General features: G+C 53.8%; 1 protein-coding gene across 2 annotated transcripts in view; it reads right to left on the bottom strand.

Annotated features, from left to right (window-relative positions):
* Nucleotides 1-18917, bottom strand: part of DPYSL3 (dihydropyrimidinase like 3) — a 32746-nt gene that overhangs the window by 10044 nt on the left and 3785 nt on the right. Inside the window, exons 1-6 of one of the 2 annotated variants that reach the window (XM_065643747.1) lie at nucleotides 12121-12252; nucleotides 5740-5828; nucleotides 3290-3474; nucleotides 2145-2309; nucleotides 1905-1966; nucleotides 1519-1599 (exon numbers count right to left, since the gene is read on the bottom strand). In XM_065643747.1, coding sequence (XP_065499819.1) covers nucleotides 1519-1599; nucleotides 1905-1966; nucleotides 2145-2309; nucleotides 3290-3474; nucleotides 5740-5828; nucleotides 12121-12159 — 621 coding nt within the window. In that variant the 5' untranslated portion in view covers nucleotides 12160-12252. Of the gene's footprint in view, nucleotides 1-1518; nucleotides 1600-1904; nucleotides 1967-2144; nucleotides 2310-3289; nucleotides 3475-5739; nucleotides 5829-12120; nucleotides 12253-18917 lie in introns of those variants that run through there. The other variant, XM_065643746.1, reaches the window with a different exon arrangement.

Raw genomic sequence — 18917 nt, 5'->3', positions numbered from 1 at the left:
TGCCTGTGGCAATGAACATCTCTCCTCCCACTCAACACCTGCCCCTGATGTACAGAAGCCACGAGCAGTGGCACAACAGGGAACGTTTCTCCAAGAGGTGCTGTGGACCATGAGGTGGATGCACAGCAGCAGTAATTCCTGTAAGCAAGCATTTTTATGCACTTCTTATTGTGTCTTGTAGACCACTGAGAATAGTATGAGCATTAAATAATGCCACCAACCTGCATCAGGGCTGTGTGACTCCAGCAACCGTAACAGATGTGTTCACAGCTGGTGCAGGAGCATATCAAAGGATGAGGCTGCACAGCAGGTAAGTGCTGCCTGTTACCTCCTCTGACACCTTCTCTGCCACGGGGAAAGTGCCAAGCAAAGACTCGACAATCCTGTTCTCACATCTTGCTCTTTGCCCACTACAAAGCGCTCTCCCACCACCTACGGCATGTCAGAGTCTCAAGCCTGGAGCTCTGCTCACATCCTGTACCTGTTCACATGTCTTACCCTGCAACCTCCTCTCCTGTGTTGACCCAACTCTGGAGAAACACACGGGGGCCAGGATCACTAAAAGTAAAATGGACTGAAATGGGGAATGGAGAGGACAAATCCTCTGCCTTCTTTCTGGGAATGACCACCAGCAGATACCACAAGCATCTCGTCTCTGTGTTAACAAAACGCTGAGGCCCACACCAGCCTGTGACATTGCAGTCAGTCATGGCAGAAAGAAGCAATTCCCAGGGCTGTGAAGTGCTACCAACTAATAGTTTGGGGCATTTTGTGTTTAGGCTGGTGCTGAAGAAGAGAGAAACTCTAGCCAAGACAATTACTCTGATCACTCTTTGTTTTCACGTAAAAGAGCCATCCAATTGTGCACTGCAGCTCTAAAAAGTCAAAAAAAAACCTGATTCTTGTAGACTGAGAGGATGTTTGAAGAATGACCTCTAAGTTCACACTCCCAAGAATGACAGAAAAAAACAAGTAGTTGCAGAGCATAACTGAGTAATGTCTTCTCTGTCTTAATAAAAATCAAAACATTTGGACCTTCCCTCATCCAGCACCAATGACGACACAGCAGGCCAGTACAGCCTATCCACTTGAACACCAAACCACAGCCCTTGTGACACTTCCCTTGCAAATCCAGCTCCATTAGCTGCCCGCTTGCTTACGGCAGGGAGAAAATTCTTCTCTTGCCAGGGCACTTTTCAATACACTTTAACTCTCTCAGCTGATTACATGCGAGGCAAGGGTCTCTGCCTCTCCACACTGAAAAAGAGTTGCAGCTGGAGTGAATATACCGTACGCGATGGTCCACCCTTCCATTTAGATAATCGCTAATTCACTATTTCAGATTTCCTTAAGCACCACATATTCACAGCAGAAAATCTTGGTAAATTTGATATTACTGCTGAGCAGCAAATACATCACCTTGCAAAAGACGTCCATGCAGCTTTGGAGTCACTTTGCTAATGTCCCACATCAAACCCGCCTGGGACAGACTTTCCATCCCCGCATAACAGTAGTTACCTGTGCGATTATATCCCCATTTTCAGCATGAACTTGAGCTATGGCACCCAGCTCTGCCAGGCAGCTGAATATCTCGTAGAGCTGAAACAGAGATGAGAGAAAACGGTTGTGGAGCAGGCAGAGCCCCGGCAGCCACCCGGCCCCGGGGCCGAGGGCAGCGGCAGTGCCTGGTGCGGGCGCCGAGCCCAGCCCCGCTGTGCCAGCGGCGTGATGGCCACGGCGGCTGCTCTCGGTGATCTCCGTGCCCGACCGCCAGCTGCCCCGCAGGTGGGAGCCCGGCCAGCGCTGGGACACCCTCCCCGCCACCCGGGCAGCGAGGAGCCGCCTGCGCCCAGCACGGCCGCCCGTGCCCCCTCACACCCACACCGAGGTGGGAAAGGTCTCACCTCGGTGTTCGACATCTGGTACAAATCCTTGTAGGCCATGTACACCATGAAGGAGTTGACTCCTGGGGCAGAGGGAGAGGAGAGTGGTGAGCGGGAGAGGGGTGAGAGGGGTCCCTGCCGCAGGGCACAGCTCAGCTCAGCCCGCACGGATCCCCCCAGCACTCACAGCGAGAGGACAGACAACAGCCCGGCCACCCCGTCCTCCTCCCGCCGGGTCACCCGTGCGAGGGAGCAGCAAACCTTTCTCCTGGACCAGGGTGCGCAGCTCCTGCCGGACGCGGTCGCTCCAGCGCGGGATGTCCACGTGCAGCGCGTAGTCACAGCAAGCCTTCCCGTCCGCCCACTCCCGCCACCGCTCCACCGCCTCGGCCAGGCTGGCCTCGGGCTCGGGCACCACATGGTCCACTGCGGGGACATGAGGGTGGGCAGGGGCCCCCGTCCCGCCACCCCCGCAGCCCTGCGCGCTGCCAGCCTTCCCTGCCGTCCCCGCTCGGCTCCTCGGCAGCTTCAGGGCCAGTCTAAGGGGTCCCCATCCCCTCCACAATGGGCCGGGGCTCCTCCAAGTGCATTTATTGGCAGGGAAGTGCACGGAGCCTTTGCTTAATGGCCTTTGGCACAGGACCAGGGGCTTTCACAGGCTGCTGCTGAGGGATCAGCTGAAAGCGGAAGGGCCTTGTCCTGCCTCATCCCCACTTCCATGCCATTAACACACAGCCTCTTCCCACACCGTGATACTAATGCGTCTTTTATTGCCTGCCACGTAATCCCCATGCCCTGCTACAGGAGAACCAGCAGAGGCAGGGATAGAAACCCTGTCCTTTACTGGAAGGACCAACAGTTGCTCCTGCAGCCTGAGAAACCTGCAGTGCACACAGCTGTGACCACTGCACAGCAGTAAAACCCGGACCTCAGATCAGTGCACAACCGTGGCCTTCTCCAGGGAAGGACCTCTGAATTCCCTTTCCTTTTTAGTTAGCACTGTTTATTTCCGAGCAGTGCAGGATGCCAGCACATTGCTCTGTTCCTCTGCTCAGAGTCATCTGAGCATGATGCCACCCTATTTTTATTTAACAGGGAAAAAAGTTATGCCATTTTTTCCTTTTTGAGGGTCCCAGGGGCACCAGTGACTGCAGAACACAGGATCTGCAGGGGCAATGGGTCCTGTGCAAATCTCCAGTCCCACCACTTCGGTATTACTATGGATCCCAAAGACTCATCCCGCTCCTCACTCCCCAGACCGCACTGACGGAGATCACAAAAAAAGATGAGCACATTGTCATGGATCTTTAAAACGAAGAAGAGTGATAAAAGCAAAAAGAAATAACTAGGCAACGTTCCAAGAGCACTGCATGCTGTCACATACAGGACCAGCCTGCTGCACTCACTGATCATAGTGGTTCCACCAGCCAGGGCTGCCTTCGTCCCTTGGAAGAAATCATCCACGGCTGTCATCCCCTTGTATGGCATCTGCAGGCGAGTGTGGACATCAATTCCTCCAGGAATCACCATCTTGCCATTGGCTTCTATGGTTTTGACCCCGCCAGGGACAATCAGATTGTCTCCGATCTGCCTGATGAGATCATGCCGAGACGGTGAGCCACACACAGAGGAAAACCAGCCACAGCGCAGTCAATGAGCAGCTCACCGAGGGAGCAGCCAGGCCAATGCCCCAGTCCTTCCCCGTCCCACACTGGGCTTGCAGAGCCAGCAGAGAGAAACCACCTCACTCTGCAGCAAAACGCAGGACTGTCCGGTTTGCTTAAACCTATGATTTGCATAGTCCAGGGACAGCTGCCATCTGTCCGACTGCTCTGGTGGTGTCTGTGACGGCACCCGCTGTCTGCGGCAGGCGCTGTGCCGGGGGCGCTGGGCAGTATGCTCTGATGGCACACAGACCTCTGCACCTATGCTGAGAAGCTGCCCAGGACACTTCACACCCCACACTCAGAAGCTGGGCTCCTGCAAGCATCTCCAGCATTGCAGTCCTACCTGTTCACCACACCGCACACTCACAAACCCAACACCGGCCCTGCTTCCAGTAAGCTGCACCCCTAATCTCTCCTCTCCCCCGTCCCTCTGCCCACCTTAAGTAAGGCTCAAGTCTGAGGCTTACTTACAGAGAAAGATGATTTCCCAGTAATGCCACAGCTGCCAGGCCAGCTCAGGGCTCAGCAGGGACTTGTAGCTCTGCTCAGAGGGCAAAGGGGAGCGGGCAGGAGCTCGCCCGGCGCAGGCACAGCTGGCTGCAGCACCGGCTGCGGCTCTGCCCAAGGAGCGCGACAGCATCCTCCCCTGCCAGGACCTCCCTCCACTCCTCTCCTTCACACCCCTTTGCTACCAGCAGGCCCACACTGTAGTGAAAGCGATCAAAATCCCAACTATCTAAAAATATCTTCTGAAAACCTAAAAAGTGCAAGTATACATCTACTCATAACCTACAATATCGTTATAGCCCTCTGGAGTTTGTGCTGTTCTAGCACACGACATTCGCCCCTCCAGATACTCCCAGCCCTCCTGCAGGCCATGTCACCTGAACCTCAGGACTCTTCACTCAGCCCCCCGCCCCCTCAATCCCTTTATCTGTCCATATGTAGCACTCAGCCTTCAAATCTCTTCTTTCAGAAATCCTATTTTCATCAAGCCTTCCCCAGCCTTCCCTGATAAATAAAGATAAAAGACAAGTTGGTTTTAGTGGAAAACTTCTAATTTCCTTGGCACACTGAGGAAGCAAATGAGGAACAAACTCCATTTTTGCAGTTCATTCTACCTCAGTAATTTTGCGGGTTTTTTCCTTAGAATAACAAAAGTTCTGTGGACAGAACTGCTCGCTCCAGTGTCCCCACAGCAATAAACCAGCAGTTCTTTCCACTGTTTGCATTGAGATTAATCCATCACCAGAGGAATTAAATTGCTCACTTTATTCCTACCAGAATTCACTTGTGAGAGCATTTCACTTCCAAGGCAATGGAATTCTATGACAGCCAGGCTGCAGATGAGGCTAAGTGATTTGCCCAAGGACACCTGGAAAGTCTGCGCCATAGCAAGACCTGAAGCTGGCTCTGATCCCGGCCTGGGTACGAGTACTAGTCAATCACAAGTACTCTTGTCCATGAGCTAAAAACAGCCTCATAAAAATACAGTTCTACTTCTTGAAGTATTTCTCTGCTGCTGGATTTTTAAAATATACCATCCTGGAAAGGCTGGGTGTTTTCCTCTTACCACAGAGCGAGCGATGCCTTTTCAAGTCCCTCTGCTATAAACCATCACAGTTCTTTCAATTCACCCAGCTTGGGGCTGGTCCCAATGTGATACATTCACCACATTTGAACTGCAGCCTTTAAACAATGGAATTTTTACTGCACCTCAGAAACACAGATGAAAAATCTGGGGGGACTCAAAGGCTTGCCTGCAATTCCTGAAAATCTCCAGGATGCAGATGACCTGCAGCACAGCACCGTCTTGTTAGTGCTAACAAATGGGATCTTGTATAGGGTCATCCATGCTCATACTGTTAACACAGGGCAAAACAGGAGTCCAAGATAAATCTTTTTCCTGGTGCAACTAGATACAGATTTGTTGTACCATGGACACCATGACACGAAGTCACTAGCCTGAGTGCAATTCAGTCACCAGAGGTACGACTTAAACTTGTCAGGCAATCGTGTGTGTGCTCACACACACTGCAGAGAGCTGAGCGTCTCACTGGAGTGGGCTATCGAGTTTTACTGGATGGCAAGTTGGGTGTGGAATACATCCACAAAAAGGCAATAACCATCCAACCTGAAGCTGATTTAAGCAGAGAGGGTGATAATATGCTTAGAAGTCCCATACTTACTTTATGAGGCCATCCTCCATGTAAATGTCAGCATAGAATGACTGGTCATCGTTGACTATTCTTCCTCCTTTAATAAGGAGACGATCACTCTGCGAAGAGAAGAACACAGCAGCTGTCAGCAGTGGCAATACAGGCGCTTCGCAGTGGCCGGTGTGGTGCCCTTCTTGGGTGCTGTCCCACGGCACCACAGCTCACTCCAGCCAATACCGCAGAAGTTCACATCTGTACCGACACTTGAAACAACAGCACAAGAGCAAGGATCGAAAAAATCATACTCGTAGGGCTGTTTCTGAATGGAACAGGTGCTGCCAGAAACATCACCATGGCAGAATGAGTACAGAGGAGAGTCACCAGGGACAGAGCAAATGTGCTTCCATAAAACATACCAACAGAAGTCAAAAGCTTCCTATACCAGGTCGTTATGCACATAAATCTGCAGGCAGCACAAGCCACATACCGGTATCTACAGAAAGTTCGTTGCTAAGGGCATGTCCTTAAATCTTGCCCAAATATCATGCAAAATAAGTTGCATTACAGAAGAGAATTTCTTTCTCATCTTGCAAAGACCATCAGCTGGACAGGCAGCCCTGAAGATGATGCATCTGCTGTTGGAATCTGTCCCTTCCCTATGCTCGGGGTGGTCCCTGAGGTGTTTCACAACATCACAGGTCTACACAAGACCCAGGAGGCACTGAATTGCGTTCGTGTGTCATCATTTACCACCTCCTCTGTTCTGTGTTCTACCGACCTAAGGGGCCAGCAGCCTCCTCCAAAGCAGTGCAGCCTGACAGTGGAGGAGCACCTGGACCAGAACTGCTCTTATGCTTTTCCTGTATTCATGTTTTTGGACCTGTGCAACCCAGCACACACTGACGGGAGAGAAGGGACACTGTCCTGTGGGGAACAGAACCCTGTCCTGAAGAACTAGGCAGGCTGAGGTCCTGTTCTTCTATTCCCACCTGCACGAGTCTGAACACCAGCTGCAGGCAGCACAGGGCAAACAGCCTGATCTTGCTCACGGCCACCATGTATGTGAGTGACACAAGCTGACTGTGCTGTTCTAGAGAATACAGAGTCTTCCCAGCTGCTTAAACACCTCCAACAACCCTGCAGCTTTCAAGCTTCCCCTGCTTTCTTTCCTATCTGCTCCCCTGGTGCCCCCAGCCCGGTTTTGGGTGTGCATACTCCCTTCCACAACCCAGCCTGGAGCATGGCTGAGCGGAGCCTTCAGCAGTGCTTGCACCAGCCTCACCCTGTGAAGCTCTCGCACAATTAATTCCTCTACAGGGAACTGCATTTGTTCTTCATCTGCTGCCTCTGGGGTTTCTGGAAGTATCACCGCAGTGATGGTAATCCCTGGCAACAGAAGGATGCGAGAGAATCCCCCCGTGTCCCTGCAGCTTGCAGCAGCCAGAGCCCCAAGACGGGTGAGCGTTTTTACAGCAATCTCATCCACACACAGTCAAGACAAAGAAACTGGGTGGGGAAAGGATCAGAACGCACAGCACTCTCAACCCCGGCTGCAGCTGAGCGCTGGTGCAGAGGACGAGACACCGTCCCTCCTCGCTCCCCGGCAAGAGCCTTCCCGCAGCTGTACCGATAACCAGCAACCCGAGCCCCAGCAGTGGGGATTCACTTTCCCCACTCAGCACAGCTTAATGCCGATCCGGAGCCTCACCGCCCACCTGGAAAAGCACACGACCGAATTGTTCCCCTCATCCCGTCCCACCCACCGTCGTCCCTGACAAGCAGACCCAGAGCCGGCTCCCCTTTCCCCTGACCTAAGCTGGCACATCGACACAGGGCTTTGCCAGAACTTGGCTGTCGAAGGGGGTCCAGAGGGGAGGGCACATGGCTGGTCCATGCACAAGCATCCCTGCACAGCTCCTTTGAACAGGCAGCTTTAGCAAATGACAACCAGCACACAAAGGTGATGGGCACAGGCAGCATGTGAGGTACTTGACAATTACTGAATAAACTGTTAATATGAACTCAGAAAATATGCCTGCCCACACACACAAATGGTCATTCTGTGGCAGATGTGAAGGGCTGCTCAGTGCTAACTCTCAGTACACAGAATGGTGAGGTCCATCGTGGCCGGAGCAGGAACAAGGCTTCCATTCAGAGGATCGGGTGCTGCCTCAGGGCCGGCCTCGAGACAGCTGCCTGTGCCAGGAGAAGGGCTGCACTGGCACCTACCCACCGACCATAAGGAAAACATATAATAAAGTAAGTAAAATCCCAATGACGCCACATCTATAGGCTCTAGAGTACACCCAGATGCTAAGAGGCAGGGGAACAAGCACGGAAGAGAATGAAGCAGATACAAGGAAACAAGTCTGACTTAATAGACAGGCTTCTGAAGCACACGCTGCCAGAGCAGCCTCAGATTACAATAAATGCACTGTTTCCCCTGCCAGGGCTCATTTGTGCATCTCCACACCCACCACGTCTCCCCACCAGCCCGTGTCAGGCTGTGTCATCGGCCATTGTGAGCGGATGGAAAAACCCCCTTGCAGCGGGAGGACAGCAGGGACCACCCTTCCTCCGGCTGCAGAACCGCTGCGGGACCGGGAGAACACGCCGGCGCCCGAACCGGCCGTGCTGCCAGCTCAGCACTGGCCAGCGGGGCCAGCCCCGCGCGAAGGGCCGCACGCCGCAGCATGAGCAGAAAGTGCCGCACAGACCACGGCTGCACGCGGCTCTGCCCGACGCTGGCACTGGCCACCGGGCTTGCCGGCCTGATCTCCACCGCTGTGTCCCACCCACGCTTCGTGCAGGCAGCGACAGCCCATTTGCCACCCATGTGGTACCTTTCATGAGCATATGTTTCTGCAGGTGCAGGCGCTGCCCTACAAGATCAAGCCTGCAAGCATCCTGCCAGCACACCTCTGCCAAAACCGGGGATCACCACCAGCCTCCAACACCCCTGCCCTGCCGGGAAGCCTTTTTGCTGAACACTCCCTGTCTCTCCATTTGTTAGCATTTGAGATCAAGCTTTCAAAATCATTACCCATTCCCTCATGCTGACACTCTGCTCCTGATGCTCTTAAGCACCATCTGATCATTTGAGATCCCAAAATATCAGGGGACCTCTTAACATTTCTCAATGTGATGCTGCAGAAGGAAAGGGAGACAGCAGCTTCCAGAAGGCTGCAAAATCCATCCAGGCATAGTGTTCGCCTTGTTTACAAAGCACAAGGACATAATTAGGGTAGCAGGACACAGGTGTATAGCTTTACTGCTCTTCCCTTATCAAAGAAGAGACACTAATTGCATCGGTGTTTCATCAGCAGCTGGATGTCTCCTCCTTACTCATGTACCACCCAGAAGCATGGAAAACCCCAGGCTGGAATCATAGGGACAGACAGACAGACAGCTGCCAGCTACGCTCAGTAGTTCTGGACAGTCTGTGGCATGGTAAGAAATGCTGTACTGGTAGCTGCCACTTTACTGAAATCTGTCTAGTCAGTAACTGGGGCTTTTCTCCCCACTTGTGCCTGATACGACATACTGGCCATCCCCACGCAGACCCCGTTGTTTTCAGAGGTGCCAGAGACACCACAGATGGTGCTTGTGGGCTGTGACATGGTAGTCGAACGGGAAAATAACACCAAGAAAAAATATGGGAACTCCAGTCTACCTGGACGGGAAAGGTTTTTGTGAGCAAAGCACAAAGATTGGAAAATTTTGGTTCAACCAACAGCTCGGTTATTTTGTGAAACCAGGGCAAGGCATTTCACTACTTTAGTCTTCCACCACTCTTTCTGCGGGGATAGAAAAACATACTGTGGACAGCAGGAGGGAAAGTATTCTGATTGTATCTCCAAACTAATAAAAAGCCTCCCAATAGACACACAAGGTTTGAGACTAGTATTGCCCTGAGCTGGGCACAGCCTAAGGCACGCTGAACAGCAACACTTCCATACCAGGCTGATGAAGCCGTCACTGAGAAAGACAACAGACCCAGTTAACCTCCCTTCCCCAAGTTTTCTCCACTTTGCAACCATCAGATGTGCCCAGACTTTCCAGTCTTTCTTCAATGGCTACAGTCTTGCCTGTCGCACTGTTATACGTAGCTTTTGACCAGGATTTTCCAGTTCAGGTTGGGAAGAATTCCCACAGCAATTTATCTCACACAGACTCATGTACCCTCACTCGTGCTCCTGGCTTCTCCACCAAACGGACTGTCCTAGAAAAGACCAGAAATGGCTGTAAACAGATACAACGGGCAAAGCATGCTTTTTCAGATGTTATTGTCAGAAACTAACTACAAATTCTGACTGCAGCACTTTTGAGAACAAGTGGAACCAGGAGGGAGTGTTTGTGCATCTCCAGAATCACACTAGACAGTGCAAACAATAGCTGTCAGAAAGTAAAGTAAAAATGCTCAGATTTCTAATACATCCTTCACAAAAGTCAAACCTGCCCATTGCCTGGGTGACAGAAGCGAGGAAGGGCACCGCTCCCTCCATTTGTGGGCTCAGTCATCGCTCCAGTGCTGTGAGCTTTGAGATCTATAGGTGAGTTACCCGCCAGCACAAGATGGCTCCTACAATTCTCTGTGTACTCTCCTACTCCAGACCTCCCCCAGCTGTGATGCTTTAGATGCTTTAAAGGTCTCTGAGATATCTTATATCCTAACAGCACCACGCAGTCCCCAAAACCTCTCTACAAACAAGCACAGCTTAGCTGACAACCCGCCATCCCCACAAGTCACTGCGTGTCTGACATACAAGAACACATTCTGGGGCAGAAATCTAGGAAGCAGGAATAAACAATCAAAACAATGCCTGGGGGGCACATTCTGCAGAAAGGGACAGAAGAGGTTTCATAGCTAAGATTTATTTTTTGCCATTCCATTAAAATAGAGAAGACCACCCAACACCTGACTTCACTGCATTGCTTCCCTTGGGCCTCAAAGCATAGGTTCAGACACACAGGTCATTTGATGAGAATTCCAGAGCCATTTCCTCCACCTGACTAGGACACCATTATGCTGCAGTGTGTCCCGAGGGTCATCACCAAGCTGCAGAAGTCAGAGGACAGAGCTACCTGTAACACCAGCTTCAGCAGGCTGAGGAAAGCATTTAATAGGGAGAAATAAAGCAACTTGAGAGATTTTGTTACCACTGAGGTGAGAAAGTTCCTGCTGGATCTCAGCAGAGCAGGAACAAGCCCTGTGTATCAGTAAAGTGTCCCATAAAGGCTCTTGTAGAAAATGGGAGGAATCCCACCTGCAGCAGTAACATTGTTGTCAGCATGGTGGTCTAAGGACACAAAAAGCAAGATGTGTAAAGCAGCAATATTGCTTATTAAAGCAGTGGAATCTGGGCTGACAAAGGAATTTCTCTTTACAGTGGTTGATGATTTTTGTAATCTTTGTGCTTCTTTGAGAGCATTTTTTTCACATCTGTACATTAAAAAGAATAATGAAGCTCAAGTGCTTTGTTTTTCTTCCAGGGTCCAAAGCCATCCTCAGGGGGAAAACAAAGAGCTACACAAAGCCAGCAGAAAACCATCAACAAGATGAAAGACGTGATCGCTTTCCCAGAAGAAAGCCCTAGGCAGCCTCCTCTGGGGAGGGCTCGGAGACAGCGGCTGCACCCGGCAGAGGAAGGCACAGGCTGGACCGGAGCACGGGAGCGCCGGGAGAGGTGAGCACAGAGCCCCCGGTAGCACCTGGGGAGCGGCGCTCCCTGCCCCGCCGCCCGAAGCGTGTCAGCCGGGCTCCTTCTGCTCGCTGCGGGGCTGGGCCGTGCCCGGAGAGGTGTGGTCGCCGCGCTGCTGCGACGGGGACCGCTGCACCTGCTGCGGGAGAACGGCTCGGGCTGGAGCGGGTCCCCGCCCGAGCTCTCCGGGACCGCGCCCCGCCCGCGGCAGCTCCTGCCGCCCGCCCCGCCCGCGCTCCGCGAAAGCGGGGACCCCGCCGCACCCGCGCCCCTGGCCCAGCCGCACACCGGCAACGGCCGCCCGCGGCACGGGCAGGCGGGACGGCAGCGGGAGCCCGCTCCCCGCCGGCGACCCGCGCCCCGCCCGGGCGATGGGCTTGCCGGGCCGGTGTGCGCCCCGGCCGGTGGGTCACCGCGCCCGCCGGCGAGGCGGCTCTGCGGGAGGCGGCCGGGCGGCTCCAGGCGCGGCCGCGGGCAATGCCCGGGCAGCCGGTGCCGCGGGGCACCGGCCGTCGCAAAGGCTCCGGCTGGGACTGAGCCCGCCGGCGTGCGGCTTTGCCCAGCCCGGGGTCACCGGCGGGGCCGGGACACCTGCTCGGGCGGTGGCTCTTTGTCTGCCCACAGCGCGGGGTACCGGCACCGCGCTCCCTCGCCGCACCGCGGGGCGCTCGGCGCCGGCAGCGCCTCCCGCCCCGCCCGCGGCACCCACCGTGATGCGCGGGATGTTCTTCTTGCCCTGGTACGACATGGTCCCGCCAGCCCGGCCCGCCGCCGCCTGCGCTGCTCTTCGCACAAAGGCGAACCCGCGCCCGCCGCCCGCCGTGCCAGCCGCTACCGGGGACGGCGGCCCGCCCCGCCCCGCCCACGGCGCCTCCCGCGCCCGCCAGGGGGCGCCCCGACACAACCACCGGCTCCGGGAGCCGCTCCCGGCGCACCGGGTATGGTTACCAGACTCTGGCTGCCGCTCCCGGCGCACCGGGTATGGTTACCGGACTCCGGGAGCCGCTCCCGGCGCACCGGGTATGGTTACCGGACTCCGGGAGCTGCTCCCGGCGCACCGCATATCGGTTACCGGACTGTGGGTGCCACCCCCAGTGCATCGCACAGGTGTCACCACTCTCTGCAAGCCAGGTACTGGGCACCGCACCAGGTGCCACACACCTGTCATCACCCACCGCGCAGCCCTGGGCACAACCCAGCCTCCAGGCTCGTGCTCCCCCCAGGCTTGGGGTGGCCAGAGGGGCCACGCAGATGCCCGTGGGGCCGGGTCTGCACTGGAGTCCAGCCTGCAGGGAGGGCACCTGGTGGAGCAGGCCACAAACAGGGCTCTCTGCAAGCTGAAACTTTTCCATGTAATAATAGTGAGTACAACTGAAAGAGCTTTCTAAAAGAGTGAGTTATTTGGTACTGCTGGAGTGCACTTGGATCCCCTTAAACTTTCTTTCACAAGCACAAGAATTGCAAACATTTGAAAAATAGTAAAATGCACTATGCGTCTGGCTCCAGGAATCATGTATCCTATGTAAACGAGTGTTGGCAGCACTAAGGACTTCTGTATTTCCTCAGCTGCGATCTTGGTAGGAAGGTTTAAACTGTGGAATTGCTTACAAGTATCCAGCATGTGCTGAGACAGACGATGCTGGGGCTGGGAGACCACTGACAGCACTCCAGGACCGGGCCAGCTGGGGTTGTGTTACGATGGGAAGAACTTGTCTGCCCTCTCCTGTCTGCATGATCCATGGTGTGGCCGACAGGTCCACTGCCCTGCAGAGCCATGGCCAGGCATGAAGCTCACTTTCTCTCCCAGCTGTGACTGCTCTGACATGCAGAGCTCTGCACACCATCAGTGAGATCTTCCTACAGACCCTTCGGTGTCATCCACTAGCCAAATCTTCCAGCCACGCCTGGCACAGGCAGTGCTGTAGATGCGATTTTTAGCTCCCGGTAGAAAAACAAGCCATCTAACCTGAATGATCAACACTCAACCCTCCTTTAAGTTTGCTTTCTGAACCAGAACCTCGCTGTTGCCTGCAATGGCTGCAGGGGCGTGAGGAGCACCCTGCTGAGCAGCGCGTGCAGGGGCAAAGTATCTTCAGAGCATGACCCTGGCACTGCAGTCACCTTCGACTGCTGCAAAGCTCTGGGGAAGTGGGTGATGGCAGTGCAGGCTCTCTGGAGCACATACTCTGCTGCCAGGTTCAGCAGAAGGTCACCGTCAATAGTACTAATTGTATCTTCTCCTTGCTGAATAGTTTAAGTACATAGATGGGCATGGCAGCCCTCCCCTACCACAAGCTTTGATGTCTCCAGTGGCTCAGTAGCTCAGCCCAAAGCTTTTGTTACTCACCAAGTTTGTTACCCTGTGTGTGCTTCCGCTTCAGCTCTTACGAAGTTTTACTGGATACATTATTTACCCAAAAAGCTTTCACCAGCTTAAAGTAAAAGTCAGCAGCTTCTCAATAACCTACTTATTACTGCCAGGACTACAAGAATATCTGCAAAATTGCATGGGTTGCTTGGCCCTCCTGGACAAAGGCTCCTGCCTCCCTTCCCGCTGCTCCTGTGCTGCTGCCCATGGGCTGGTGCCCTCCAGCAGAACCCGAAAGTCTTCTCCCTCCCAGGATCCACGGGCAGGGACGTGTCTGCAAATGCCAGGAAGGGAAGGGGGAGCAGGGCTATGCCGGAGCCTCTGCAGCCAAGGAGCGTGCAGAGAGGAGGTGAAGTACCAGACTACTGTTCTTGCCACAATGCTGCAATACTTCAACAACAGGTTCTGATCTCTACTGAAATTAGACTGGCTGGGACTGGGATGTGAGAAAACCCCTTGAATCCTGCCACCAAACCTCCTGAAACTCCACTCAGCTGTTTTCCAGAAAGTTTGAGAGTCCCTGTGCTGGGTGGTTCTGTGTGACTTTGTCTGGAATAGCAGTTAATTAGTTAATAATAGAAAAAATACTATGCAGACAGAGGCTGCTGACTTGTGCATTTGGACAGTTTCAAGAGCCAAGCTTGCATCAGCCCCCTGGATGCTGGCCAGCCATGGTGACTTCAGACCCTTCTTTTGAAGAGATGTGCTTTCCTCCTGGTTGCTATGTGGCACTTGCATATATACACAGTGAAGCATGCTGCCCTGTGCCCAAAACATTCAAAATGGAAAAAGTTTTTGTGTTGTTTTTTTCCAGGTGCAGTCAGCAAGGTGTTACATGCTTCAAAACATCCTCAACAAGAACTATGGTCAATTTGAAAGTTCTTTAAAAATGGCAGTACTCTTACAGCTCATAACCACCTCAGAAACACCTACAGGGACGTGTCTGTGGACAGCCATGACGGGTGACAGGCGCATGGCGAGGAAACCCAGCAGCACGAAAACAGAGCAGAAGGCATGTGCTGCTGCAAGGGCTTTGTTACCAAAAAAAACCCAGCGCTGACTGCAGTCTGTCGATGCTCAGCAGCCACGCTCAATGCCTGCCCGTACAGAGCACGATGCTGCTGACCACAAAACAATCCCCTCTTCTCTGCTGGCAGGTGAGGTTCAGGCACTGAGCTGCCTCAGGGCACAGCGAACCTGAGGGACAGACACACCACAGCTGGTGCCCCACTCCACATGGAACCTCTGGCAGGACATGCTGTGTCAGGAGGCTGGTTGTGCCCTCCTACCCCATCGCACCAGGAACTGCCACCACAGACTGCAGAGGCTTTTCTTGTGCTTGTCTGTGCCACCCCTGGGGGCAGGCAGTTGCTGACCCACAGCTGTGGCTCTCCTTCCACGCACTTTGTCCCCTTCCCATTGAGATCCACGGGGTCACCCTTACTTCTGGGGGGGATCTGGCTCCAAGTCATGAGTGCTCACAAGCATTTGACGACCATGCTATTCAGTGCTGTTGGCTCCAGTTCTCCCAGCCTCTGACGCTCCACTTGAGAGCCAGAGCTGGAGGGAACTGGGAAGAGCCCACTGGCTCTGTTCCTGAGAAACGCTCAAACTGCACTGGCTTTCACATCATTCCCACCATCCACACCATGTCCCAGAGGCAACATGGAGCTCTGCAGCCTTTCCAACTCCCACTCTGGAGCAGACATGAATGGGAAGGAATCTGAACCTCAGCTGCTGGTGCTGGAGACACACGAGGTCTGCTGGGAGGCAGCAGGAGAGTCTCCACATTCTACAAGGCAGGTGGGGGACAGTGACACAAGTTTTTCCACAGTGGAGCAACTCTGCTTAGTTTTCTCCTGGCTAGAATACACATTGGGGCTTCGACAGTGGAAATAAGGAGGGAAATCATTAGATGTACAGCCTGAAACAAACTAAACTTCTAGGTCAGCACAATGTTTTCAGGCAGGTGTTACTGTCACTCCACTACACCTGGCTTCCCACATGATGCCCATCACCTGTCCAAACTGACATTAGGGCATGTAATTGTTCAAGCCAGAATTTATCGGCAGCCTTGTTAAGGATTAGAAGTCAGAGCCATTTCAGGACTATTCCTTTCTTTCTCCTTTGGACAGAAGGCAAAGCCTTCCACAAAATCCTCACGAGCCAGCTCCAGAGCCTGAGATGATGCTTCACAGAATGTATCAAAGGCTCTGGAAAAGCAGCAGCCCCTGGACAGGATTGCCCTTGACTGTCAGGAGCCCACAGTGACTCCAGCGTGTCCACAGCATGCACTGAAACAACGGCCCTGTCAAAACATCAGTCTCCACCCTGGGCCTTGAGGACACCTCGAGTTTTGTGGACCACCCTGTGCTGCCCACACGGGGCAACTGAGAACAGCCTAACAGCAGAGCACTTTAGTCTACACTGTATAGGACTCCTGACCTGCATCAGCACCCAGGATGGGCAGCGAGTCTCCTGGGTGTCGCGCTGCCTGTTGCGATGGGGACAACGGCACACAGCACCAACCCGCCGGGGACACCTGTGCCCGCTGCAGGCAGCTGCGTCTGTCCCTCCTCCTGCTGCACCTGAGCCACAGGACATCACTCACCCGAAAGGTCAGCCCTGGCGAGACACTAACACCAAGCCTGTGGTGACATGGCTTCCACTCCACGCTCAGCTCCCTCCATGCGGTGAGCTTTGGCTACGCAAGAGCATCTGGATTTCCACTGAAGTTACCCAATTCCCTCAGAGTGCGGACAGGACAGCCTGAGTCCATGAAGTACAGGCACCCAGCTTGTCCCCTTCGACATGCAGAGCAAGGACCAGAAAGGTCTGAGCTCTCTGCTCAGCATCGCTGCTTTTTGCCCCTCAGCTGAACAGAAATACCCGTTACCAGATCCAAATCCATGTGTTGGAAAATGGAGCTCGGCTGTTCCCAGCAGAGCGATGGGAAAGATGCTGCTGGATCCGACCTGCAGCCAAGAGCCAGCTCAGCTGAACAAGCCAAGGTCCAGCTATATTTTCCAGCTTCTCAGCCCTGTCTCCAGGAAGGCTGCTGGCATGTTTGTGTTTTGTTTCTTCCATTTCCTCCAGCCATCCATAGCAACTGCTCCCCGGCAGAGAAATCAACTTTCTCCACCTTCCACCTCTTTGCAGAGGTGACGATGGAAGGGGTCCATTTAAGGAAAGCTTTCACCCAAAGTAAAATGACGCAGCACACACAGCTCCAGCTGGTCTCTGCTGTGGTCTTCCTTGGGATTAGAGCTGACCGTCAGTGACCAGCTTTGCACCCACCCAGACCACCTCTGGAGAGTATGCTACACATATGAAATTACTTGTCTGGGTCTCATCACAAAACCTCCTTGTTTTGATGCTATTTGCAATGGTATCTATTTTATAGTCTCTCTCTAGGTCCATTTGCTTGCACTTTTCAGAGATGAACCTCTTTTTGTCATTCCCAGCCCACATCTCTGAGTCCTCAAGACCACGTCGGGATCGTTCCTCCCCAGCCAGCATTTACAACATCACTATCACCTGCACACAGGCTGTACCTCTCCTTCCAGGTCACTAGTGACACCGGACAAAAGCTGCTTCTACCATAGATGCACACAGCTTCCCACTAAACAATCCATACACCCTTCCTTTAAGTCTCACGCAGTTTTCCTATGGAGCTGTATCAGCCCAGCCAATTCGCAAGCTCACGCTCCAGTGCTGGCAGCCCAGCTGACAGGCTGTGTGCAGGGTCAGGCCATTTCCAAGCCCCCTCCCTTCACATAGGAAAGCTCAGCTGCTTCTGGGCTGCCTTGACCCCCATGTCCGGAGCAGAGGGTGCCAGGAGCCAGCCCCAGCCACTGCTGTGGGACTTCACCTGCGTGGGAGCGACTGCGAGAAAAACCTTTCTGCAAAAGCACAGCAGCGTGAGAGCCCCCTGCTCGCCCCGCTTGGACCCTGCTTGGGACAAGGCCATTGCCAGGTGCACGGTGCTGGAGCAGAGCTGCGTACTGGCTGAGTGACACAGAAAAGCTGCTGAGCTACAACCCTGGGACTCCACCAAATCCTCCTGGAAGACCCGTGTCCTGGCAGTTCCCTGTCTGCCGGAAAGACCCACGTGTTAGGAAACAAAAGCCCCCAAAAGCCTCGTCCACCTTGCCAGTGGCATGCCTGGCAGGTAGCAGAAACAAACGCTCCTCCCGCTCACTGCACAGGCAGAGCCGGGCTTGTTGTGGCCCACTGGAGGTACTGACTTCTTAGACAGAAGAAAAGGAAAATATTACTTTGGACGGAGCCAACTATTTTGCTGCGGCCAAACCACAATGTTTCATTTCAATTTAAACCTACTGAAGTTTGCGTTTGACCCTTTCAACTGTTAAGAAAAATGCTCAGAGGAGTTTCCAACACAACAAAGATTCTTCCAAGTGAGAAAGCAGTGATTCTTGCATTGCAAATCTCACTACTCAGAATTTTTCATCGTTTTCCTTTTTTTCCTAAAATGGCCATCTCAAAAGTCACAAAAATTTGTGAGAACAACCAGAAATGTCCACACGGCTCATGTAGTCTGGCTCCCATAAGAGGTTTGTCAGTTGAATGCCACCTGCCAGGCAGCTTATGGCGACACCTCTGTGCTGCAGCTGACCACGCACAGCTCCAACATCCCCATCCCTGTCCAAGTACCAGCCCAGCTGCCCTACAGCCGCCCCGGGGACAGTGGGGCATTGGGACACGGGGACAGGGCGTGCAGCCTCTTGCACAGGCTGCCATCCACAGCAAGCACCAAGCGACGGAGGCGACAGCGGCCCTCGTGCTCTCCCCCACCCTCGCCAGCTCCTTGCTGGCCCCCTCGGACAAATGTCTGCACAGCCGACCAACGAGGTGCTGCCCCAGGAGGCCACATGAATCCTCTGACTTCTCCTCGAAGCCCAGGAGCTGGAGTTCTACAGGAGATGGTGGGAAGCCACGCTGTGACAGGGCCGTGACGGGGCCACCAGCCACGGCTACAGGAGGTAAGCGTGTTTGGGGCCAATGGAGGTTCTCCATTTCCACCCCAGTCTGCTCCTCCTGATGGTACCGATGGTGCTTTCTCCAGGAAATCGTAACTTGTGTTTCTAGCTGCTTCTGTCATTGAAGTAGCAAGCATG

The sequence above is a fragment of the Caloenas nicobarica genome, chromosome 13 (assembly GCF_036013445.1).
Source record: "Caloenas nicobarica isolate bCalNic1 chromosome 13, bCalNic1.hap1, whole genome shotgun sequence".
Taxonomy (NCBI): domain Eukaryota; kingdom Metazoa; phylum Chordata; class Aves; order Columbiformes; family Columbidae; genus Caloenas; species Caloenas nicobarica.
Note: the sequence above shows the minus strand (reverse complement) of the source record. Positions and strands in the feature narration are given on the sequence as shown.